This window comes from Grampus griseus (assembly GCF_964374135.1).
Source record: "Grampus griseus genome assembly, chromosome: 19".
Lineage (NCBI taxonomy): Eukaryota > Metazoa > Chordata > Mammalia > Artiodactyla > Delphinidae > Grampus > Grampus griseus.
The window spans coordinates 10,783,219-10,793,258 of NC_139013.1; the positions used below are offsets into that span (position 1 = coordinate 10,783,219).

The 10,040-nt window shown below is 50.1% G+C and overlaps 1 protein-coding gene across 1 annotated transcript; it reads left to right on the forward strand.

Moving 5' to 3' along the window:
• Positions 1 to 322: 322 nt before the first annotated feature.
• Positions 323 to 3,826, forward strand: LYPD5 (LY6/PLAUR domain containing 5; the record flags this gene model as incomplete). Its single annotated transcript, XM_082677490.1, is given in 8 exon segments — positions 323 to 404; positions 2,097 to 2,225; positions 2,769 to 2,881; positions 2,885 to 2,945; positions 3,174 to 3,214; positions 3,218 to 3,320; positions 3,568 to 3,705; positions 3,708 to 3,826. Coding segments are annotated over 8 exon segments (786 nt in total).
• Between the last annotated feature and the right edge of the window lie 6,214 nt (positions 3,827 to 10,040).

Genomic DNA, 10,040 nt, shown 5'->3' on the forward strand with positions numbered 1-10,040 from the left:
GGGATAGAGGAAGAGAAGAGAAATCAAGAGGCCGTGAGTGCCAACCTCAGACTAGAACACAGTGTTGGGGAACAGGGTAGAAAGAGAGCCTGCAAAACACGAATCCCCCCAAAGTTAAGGGTTACAGGCCCCTAGCTCCCTCCTCCCTCAGATCCAGGAGTCCAGGCCCCATCATGATTATCTAGGAGGAAACGAGCCCAAGCAAGGGAGGGCGGGGGTGGAGGAATGCCTGCCGGCCTGGGGCTTTGCTGGGAGAACCAGCCACGCAGAAATCAGAGCAGGAGCTGTCCTCGGTGTCTCCACTCAGGTCCACAACCTGGCAATGGGGGGCCCCAGAGCCACCCTGCTGTGCCTCTTTGGGGCTGTCCTCTGTCTTACAGGTATTCAGACTTTTGAGTCCAGTGGTAAGAGGGCAGTTGGGTGGGAGATAGCTGGACTCTCCTGGGTCTGAGGGAGCAGAGAGTGGGGGGCGGATTCCAGGGACTCAGGGAGGAGCGAACTAGGGGCCCTGATTCCTGGGTCTGAGGGAGAAGGGGCTGGGGGCCCGGACTCCTGCGTCTTGGTTGGGAGAGGCCTGGAGACTGTGTCCTCTCCAGTTCTCTTCCCCTCCTCTGTTCTTTCCATATCACTCATTTCCTCCAGCGTCTCTGTTCCACTACTCCAGCCTTTCTCATCCTCTTTGCCCATGTCCTCATTCAAAGGTACCTCTGGGGAGCCATGGGGGCTCTTTCCAGAACTGGCAGGAAACCTTGGCCTCATCCTCAGGCAACCCCTTCCCCTAGTTTGCGTAAGGACAGGGACATAGTCATATCAGGACTGAAGTGGCTACAAAGGCAGGGAATTTGAGAGGTGGGAAGGAGGTTATGCCTGCATATAACAACTTTGTGTGTGTGCGCACAGGCACGTGCACACGCTCGTCCACGGAAGAGAGTTCGATTTCTCTGTGTGTCCATGTGTCAGGGTGTCCTGTGGGTCTCTGTGCTTGTGTGTGTTTATCTGTACCAGGTTTTGATGTCTGGGTGTTTGAACAAATGCTTTTATGGGTCTGTTTATCTCTGAGCCTCACTTTCTTTTTAAAAGAGATGTGTGTATAATTTTGCATCTCTGTTTCTCTTTGTGTTTGTGCATCTCTATGACTGGTGGGCCTGTATTTCTCTCTGTGTATGTGTGTTTGGGTATTTTGATGTGTATCTGTCTCTCTGTGTATCTGTTGTGTGTCTCTATGTATCTTGCATCTGAATATGATTTTAAATTGTTTGTTTTTGTAGCCCTCTTTTTTGGCTATCTCTAACTTCGCCTGATTTCAGGGTCTCATTTTATTTGTATGTCTGTGATTCTTGGGTCTGTATTTGTCTCTCTCTGGGTATGACTTCCTGTGTTCCTGGGTCTGTGTGTTGTGATTATTTCCGTACCCACACAGTTTTCTGTCTGTGAGTGTGATTTTGCATGTGTGAGATCCTGTGCCTTGGTTTCCGGGGTTTCTATTGGAGGGTCTGGGTGGTACTCGTTTTGCTTGTAAATGTAGAACTCAGTGTGAATGCATTCAGGATACTCTGTGAATATTTGTGAGATCTGCATGAGCCTGTGTCAATTTTGTTATTTTGTGTTTACGTCAGTGTTTAAGTGTTCTGTGTGTGTGTACCTGTATTGCTAGGGGCTGGCTCTGTGTGCATTTGTAGCATGAGATTGTACATCCCAGTGCCTATACTGGAGTGTTTGTTTTCCATCAGTGACCTTTTAGTGCTACTGGATATCATGAGTATAGTTGGGAAAGGGATAGGCAGGACAGGAGTGAATCACTTCCTCCTTTATCAAAATCTTGGAGGGCTTCCTGGAAGAGGATGGAGATTCGGAAGAGCCTGGGGAAAAAAAACCTGGACTGGCAGGTGCAGATGCCATTGCTGTGCCAAGAGGTAGACACAGCCATGACCAGCCACAGCAGCAGCCCCTGCTTCTTTCAAGGCAACAAGGCCTGTCTCCCCTCAGAGCAGAAGAGCCTGGCCCATGTGGCTGTCATATGCAGGGTGGAGCCTGATTTCTTGCACAGGCTCATCCTTGGCCTGTTCCACTCACTCCACCCCTGCTCCTCTCCCCAGGGTCCCAAGCCCTGCAATGCTACAGCTTTCAACACTTCTACTTCGGGCCCTTTGACCTCAGTGGCAGGAAATTCCTCAATGTCTCCTGTCTCCTCGGATGCTCCGAGGCTGTCTTATCCCTGAACACTGGTGAGGGGCAGGAAACACACAAAGAAAGGGCGGGAGCGGGGGACAAGGACAAGGATGAAAGATTAGACGGGGTGGGGGGGATGGGGGTGGAGGAGCAGACAAGGGGTTGGGAAGGAACTGGGTAGAAGAGGGGAGGGAAGGTCAGGATAGAGATGCAGAAGTGGAGGTTGGAGAAGGGGTAGGACGAAGGAGGGGATGGGGGGGCAGGAGGTGGGAGGAGGAGACAGTGGGGGGCCAGGAAGAGGAGGTGGGAGAGGGGCAGAAAAGCGGAAGAGGGGAAGGAGAGAAAAGGAGGAGGAGGAAAGGGTTGGTGATGAGAGGAGAGGGGGAGGCGGTGTAGAGGGAAGCAGAGTATGACAGGGAGCGAGGGACTAAAGAGAAGGGCAGGGCTGGAGGGAGAAGCCAGGTTGAGTGAGAAGCGAGAAGACAGAGGAGCAAGAGACTTGAGACTAGAGGGAGAGAGGTGGAGAGGAGGGGGCGTGGGAGAGGAGCAGAAGGGCTGAGGGGGAGGCAGCGCGCCAGACCCCATCCCCTCGCTCCCAGGGTACCGCGCCTCAATGACCATGGTACAGAAGGGCTGCTGGACAGGCCCGGCTACGGGCCAGATGCAGTGGAATGACAAGGCGCTGCCGCCTAACTACTCGGTGGTGCGCGGCTGAGGGACCGACCTTTGCAACGCGAACTTCCAGACCCACGACTCCCTCGCCAACCTGGGCCGAGGTATGCGAGGGGCGGGGCTGGGTGTGGGGCGGGACTGTACGGGGCTGGGAGGGGCCCCGGCCCGCGCGCGCGCCCGGGGAGGGGTGTGGTCTCCGTTGGGCTCCTCCTCCCGGCGCGCTGGGATTCCAGCGCCCCAGTCGGGCCAGACGGGAGCCCTGGCGCAATGCACAACCCGCACGACCGTACCGAGGACCGTTACCTGAGTGTGCGTCCACGCTCTCTTGCCAGCGCCCAACCCGCCGACGCTCAGCGGCCCCAAGTGCTACTCCTGAGTGGGGATCCACCCGGAGGACTGCACCCCGGAGAAGTTCTGGCGGGTCCAGTGTCACCAGGACCAAAGCATCTGCTTCCAGGGCAATGGCAGCATGACCTTTGGTGAGAGGCTGGGAGGGTGAGAGGGCCTGGGCAAGGGGTGTGGAGGCAGGGCAGGGCTGACAGGGAGACACGGCCCTGGTCTAAAGAAGGAGGCATGGTCCTGGACTGAGGGAGGAGGCATGGCTCTGGTCTAAGGAGGGGACTGGAAGTAAGTCTGAGGACCCAGTCATGGCTGTGATCTCTGAGGTGGAGGTTCAGGTGCAGCTGCCTCCCTCGGTTCTGACCCTCCTCACTGCCCGCCTCCCAGGCAATTTCTCAGTCCCTGTGTACATCAGAACTTGCCACCGGCCCTCCTGCACCACCCAGGGCACCACCAGCCCGTGGACAAACATCGACCTCCAGGGCTCCTGCTGTGAGGGGCACCTCTGCAACAAGGACTCCATCAGCCTTCACCAGCGCCTCGGGCACCGTCCCTCCTGGGGCGCCCCCCCACCGTCATAGTCCTTCTCCTCATGGCTACCCTGCTGGCTAGCACTCTGGGAGGACCCCTCGGGCTCTCCTCATAGCCCCTCCAGCCCCTTCCTGAGCAGGATGCTGGGGGCAGGGCACACGCGCCCTCTTCTCACTGCTTCAGTTCCTGGAATGTGGAAAATAAGAGCTGCACTCCCGTGTCTCTCTCTCTCTCTCTCCCCCCTCTCCCCCCCTCCCTCCCGCTTCCCTACTAACGCCCAGCCCTTACCTGGTCAGCAGGCCTGGGAGAAATTGGGCAAGGTCCCTAGCATCCCAGGGTGGGGAGAAACAGCCACATCCCACCCCGCATGCAGAGCAAACCTGATCATAGATCCTGCTTGCTGAGCACCAACCAGGCCCAGGCTCACCACAACCCCACTTCCTGGTTGTGGGTTTCCTGGTCCTAGGCTCTCCCTCCAGAGCCTGGAGCCAGGCTGCATGGGTTCGAGTTCCAGCTTCAGCATGTTGCCTGTGGGTGACCTTGGGCAGGTTACTTAATCTCACTGAGACTATGTTTCCTAACTTGTCAGGCAGAGGTGAAAATAAAACCTACAGTAATGACAAGGTCCTACTTCACAGTGGTTGTGGGCGGGATTTAATGAATTCCCTCTCTTTGTCATCTTGATCTGTGATCATCTGTTTGAATATTTAGTCATTTAAAAATACTCATTCAACACCTACTTATTGCTGTCTGCTAACTGCAGTGCACGAGAAATATCTGGTTTGGGTAAGAGGGAAAAGGCAGTAAGAAAGTAGAATGGGGGCTTCCCTGGTGGCGCAGTGGTTGAGAGTCTGCCTGCCGATGCAGGGGACACGGGTTCGTGCCCCAGTCCGGGAAGATCCCACGTGCCGCGGAGCGGCTGGGCCCGTGAGCCATGGCCGCTGAGCCTGCGCGTCCGGAGCCTGTGCTCCGCAACGGGAGAGGCCACAACAGTGAGACGCCCGCGTACCGCAAAAAAAAAAAAAAAGTAGAATGGATGCTATTGATAAAATTTTAATTTATGAAGGAACCTTCCTACACTGTTGGTGGGAATGTAAAATGGTGCAGCCACTATGGAGAACAAAAACTAAAAACAGAACTACCATATGGCCCAGCAATCCCACTCCTGGGCATATACCCAGAGAAAACCATAATTCAAAAAGATACATGCACCCCAATGTTCACTGCAGCACTATTTGCAGTAGCCAAGACATGGAATAGACCTAAATGTCCATCAACAGATGAATGAATAAAGAAGATGTGGTATATACATACAATGGAATACTACTCAGCCATAAAAAAAGAATGAAATAATGCCATTTGCAGCAACATGGGATGACCTAGAGATTATCATACTAAGTGAAGTAAGTCAAACAGAGAAAGACAAATATCATATAATATGGCTTATATGTGGAATCTAAAAAAAAATGATACAAATGAACTTATATACAAAACAGAAATAGACCCACAGACGTAGAAAACAAACTTATGATTACCAAAGGGGAAAGGTGGGGGAAGGGATAAATCCTAATTTAACATATACACACTACTATATATAAAATAGATAACCAACAAGGTCCTACTGTATAGCACAGGGAAGTATATTCAATATCTTGTAATAAACTATGATGGAAAAGAATGTGAAAAAGAATATATAAATATTATATATATATCCTATATATATAATGATGTGTGTGTGTGTATATATATATATACACACATCATTTTGCCATACACCTGAAGCTAACGCAACATTGTAAATCAACCATACTTCAATTAAAAAAATTAATTAGGACTTCCCTGGTGGCGCAGTGGTTGAGAATCTGCCTGCTAATGCAGGGGACACGGGTTCGAGCCCTGGTCTGGGAGGATCCCACATGCCGCGGAGCAACTAGGCCCGTGAGCCACAACTACTGAGCCTGTGCGTCTGGAGCCTGTGCTCCGCAACGGGAGAGGCCGCGATAGTGAGAGGTCCACGCACCGCGGTGAAGAGTGGCCCTCGCTTGCCACACCTAGAGAAAGCCCTCGCGCAGAAACGAAGACCCAACACAGCCAAAAATAAATAAATACATTAATTAATTTCTTAAAAAGTCCCTTTAAAAAAATTAATTTATGAACATCAGGACCACCACCGATAATCTTTATATAAAATAATAAAGGGAAAGAACAGGCAGGATTAAAAGATATGGATAGACAAATATATGAAAAGATAAAAATAAAGGGAGAAAGGAGGGAAGGAAGCAAAGAAGCAAGGAAAGGAAGAAGAAAAAAAAAGCAAAGAAGAAAATATGCATATCTAATACCGTTTGCATTTCTGTAACTGGTCACAAGGCCATAGTTGAAATGTTTAATTTCCTTCTTCCGTTACTCATTCCAAGTGTCCTTTGCCCTCAGCTGGCTGGTGTTATTTATCAAGTTAGGCAACCGAAACCCTCATTCCTGAAAGGTCTAAATCCTTAGTGGTCCTGCATGTTTTTGAGGGGGTTACATATACTATGGGACATGAAATCTCTAAGGAGTGCTCCAGAGAATGCCTTGGGTTCCAGACACGGCCTTCCTTGGATCTACTCTGCAGGAGGAACCCAATTTCCCCTTAGTAATTGAGATCAGTCATCCCAGCAAATAATCTTCTTCTTTGCCCATTGGTTCAGTGGAGTGAGGAGCCCTAAAAGGCCAGGTGAACGTCTCACCTTCCCACTCAGTGGAAGCATTGCTGTGTCCTCTAGTGGAAGCAGGAAGCATTCTTTCCTTGGGAACCAAAACCTCCAAACCAGCAGAGCTCAAAGTCATGGGGATGGGAGGCAGAAGTTCTGCAAGGGGCTTCCGTGGTGGCGCAGTAGTTGAGAGTCCGCCTGCCGATGCAGGGGACGCGGGTTCGTGCCCCGGTCCGGGAAGATCCCACATGCCGCGGAGCGGCTGGGCCCGTGAGCCATGGCCGCTGAGCCTGCGCGTCCGGAGCCTGTGCTCCGCAACGGGAGAGGCCACAGCAGTGAGAGGCCCGCGTACCGCAAAAAAAAAAAAAAAAAAAAAAAAAGGAAGTACTTGGGCTGGAAGCGCTGGCAGGTAGAGAAAAAAAACCTCTGACTGGGGGTTAGGGCATCAGGAGTGATTTCATAGAGAACGGAGCCTGTGCTGGGTCGTGAATGATGAGGGGCGTCACCAGGTGGACAGAATGAGGAAGAGCATTCCAGACAGAAGGGCCAGCCCACACAAGCTCATGAAAGGAGATACTTGGTTTGTTTGCTTTTTATCATTATTATTATTGGAGTACAGTTGATTTACAATGTTATGTTAATTACTGCTGTACAGCAAAGTGATTCAGTTATACACATATATACATTCTTTTTTAAATATGTTTTTCTATTATGGTTTAACATAGGATATTGGATATAGCTCTCTGTGCTGAAGAGTAGGACTTGTTATCCATCCCTTTTATAAAAGCTTACATCTGCTAACCCCAACCTCCCAATCCATCCCTCCCCCAACCCCCTCCCCCTTCACAACCACCAGTCTGTTCTCCATGTCCTTGATTCTAGGAAACACTTGTTAAATGGCAGAGGGACAGCAGGACAGAAGCAGGAACAAGTAAGAGACAGAGGGAGCTGCAGGGAGGCACAGTCAGCAAACATTTATAACCTATTCTTCTGAGCCGGTGACGCCAGGGACCCAGCAATGAGTCAGACCCAACCCTGTCCTCCTGGTCTGGAAAGAGTCAGTCACAAACTCGGAGGCTGATTGTTGGTAAATCATAAAGTATGGAGGTCTAGGGGAGCTCCAAAGAGGAAGACCAGGGAAGGCTTCTGATAGGAACGAATCTCTGAGAAGACACTTAAGTGACAAGTAGGAATTGGCAAAGGAGAAGGAGGAAGGGCGGAGTGCAGAAAGGCTTGGTCTGTGTACAAAATGTGAGAAAAGATGAGGATGAAGTGATGGCAGCGCTCCTGAGGGGCTTAAAATGTCAGATGAAGCTAAAGTTTCCTGAACTTATTCTGCAGCCAGTGGGGATCCATGGAAGGGCTTCGAGCAGGGGAGAGGTATGGTCGAAGCCAGGGGATGGGAAGCTCTCCCTGTGAGCACGCAGGGGACAAACTGGGGGAGTGAGACTGAAGGTAGGGACACCAAGGAGAGGCTGGTGATGGGGTCTCTCATTCATGGTCTCCAGGGTCAGGGGCCACTTAGTGTTGAGGGGCTTGGAGGGAGAAGGAAGGAGTGAGAAAACAGTGTGTCAGGGCTGAGGAGTAAAGTCCCTTATGCATGAGGATTGTGGCTTCCTCTGGAGATTGGGAAGAAGGCGGTGGTCATAAAGAAGTACACAGGAAGATTCTGGGGAGTGGCAGTATTCTCTCTGGGTGTGTGGTAATTTCATGGGGATACACAAATGTAATCATTTGTCCAATATAAATCTCTATATGGTATGCACTTTCTGAACATATGGTATATTGCATAAAAAAATACTAATGCCAACAGCAAAGTTAAGGCAAGAGCCTAGGTTTTTGGACTCCCATATTGTGGCTTTCTAATCTTTGGTGACAGAGGTCAGGATGCTGGCTATCTCTGGTGTATCAGTTGGGAGACGGTTCAGGAGAACCTCCTGTGGCAATGGCGATGATCTATGACTTGCCTGAGGTGATGGTCACACGTGTCTATACACAGGTAGAACTGCATCAATTTGTACACTTAAGACTTGTGGGGGACTTTCCTGGTGGTGCAGTGGTTAAGAATCCGCCTGCCAATGCAGAGGACATGGGTTCGAGCCCTGGTCGGGGAACCAGATCCCACATGCCATGGAGCAACTAAGCCCGTGTGCCACAGCTCTAGAGCCTGGGTTCTAGAGCCCGCGAGCCACAACTCCTGAGCCCACGTGCTACAACTACTGAAGCCCGCGTGCCTAGAGCCCATGCTCCACAACAAGAGAAGCCACCGCAATGAAAACCCCGCGCACCGCCACGAAGAGTAGCCCCCGCTTGCCGCAACTAGAGAAAGCCCACGCGCAGCAACGAAGACCCAACGCAGCCAAAAATAAATAAATTAACTAATTAATTTTAAAAAAAGATTTGTGACCTTTCCAACGTGTAAGCCATAACTCCACAGAAAGCAACAAAATTAAAATACGACATACAATTAAATGATATCATGTCTGGGATTTGCATGAAAATAATATAGGAAGTGAGGAAGCAGGTGGAGGCACAGATGAAATGCAATTAACCATGAGTTGCTTTTGTTAGATGGGTACGTGACGTTTATTATATACTCTTCTGTTCACTTCTGCTTGTTTGAAGTTTTGCATAATAATAATATATATACGTATACGTATACATGGATAGATAGATAGACAGATAGGCGATAGATAAAACAAATACCTGTTGAACCCAGTGACCCAGGCACTTCCTCCCTTCAGAACTCAGATGCCTGCTGCGCTCAGTGACCCAGGTGGTCCAGTGCTTGGATCACACTCACAGCGCCCCTCTCCTAAGATTCTGTTGCCCTCCCCAGGTTAATGCAGGTGGGAGCCTAGGTCAGCACCAAGGACAGATCCACAGCATTGGGTCTCAGAACCACAGACAGCAACTCAACTAATAGGTGAGACAAAGGACACGGAAATGAGGAAATGACATCCTTCCGATTTCCAGAACAGTGTGGAACAGGGCAGGAGGGTGGAGTCGAAGAAGAGCCAATCAGTACTACTGAATAAGAGCATTCCTTCAACAAATAGCCATTGAGCATCTCCTCTGTGCCAGGCACAGTTCTAAACACTGGAGATGGCAAAATCCCTGTCCTGAACAAGTAGGAAAATAAGAAAACAGGATCATTTAGATAAATGCCATGCGCCATGATAAAGACGTAGCAATGAAATATGATGCAGTTATTTATGGGGTGGGAAAGGAGCATTTCTGAGGAGATGGTCAAGGAAGAGACTATATTGAAAAGAGAACTGGATGAAGTAAGGAAATGATCCAAGAGGAGACTGGAGGTAAAAGCATTCAGGCAGAGGAAGAAGCAAGCACCAAGATGTTGAGGCAGGAAAGAGCGTGGCATGTTTGAGGACCAGCAAGAAGGCCAATGTGGTGGAGCAAAGTAAGTGGACGGGAAAGGGCAGGAGGGCTTTTGGTAAGATAGGAGTAGACACACAGAGAGAAAGAGATAGAGAAAGAGAGACAGGAAAATATGAAAGACAAGCAGAGACTGAAAGAGTCAAGAAAGACCCACAGGCAGAAAGAGAGAAGCAAAATAACACTAGCTGTAATTTATAAAGTGCATTTTCCATTATCTATTCTATTACCTATTCATAT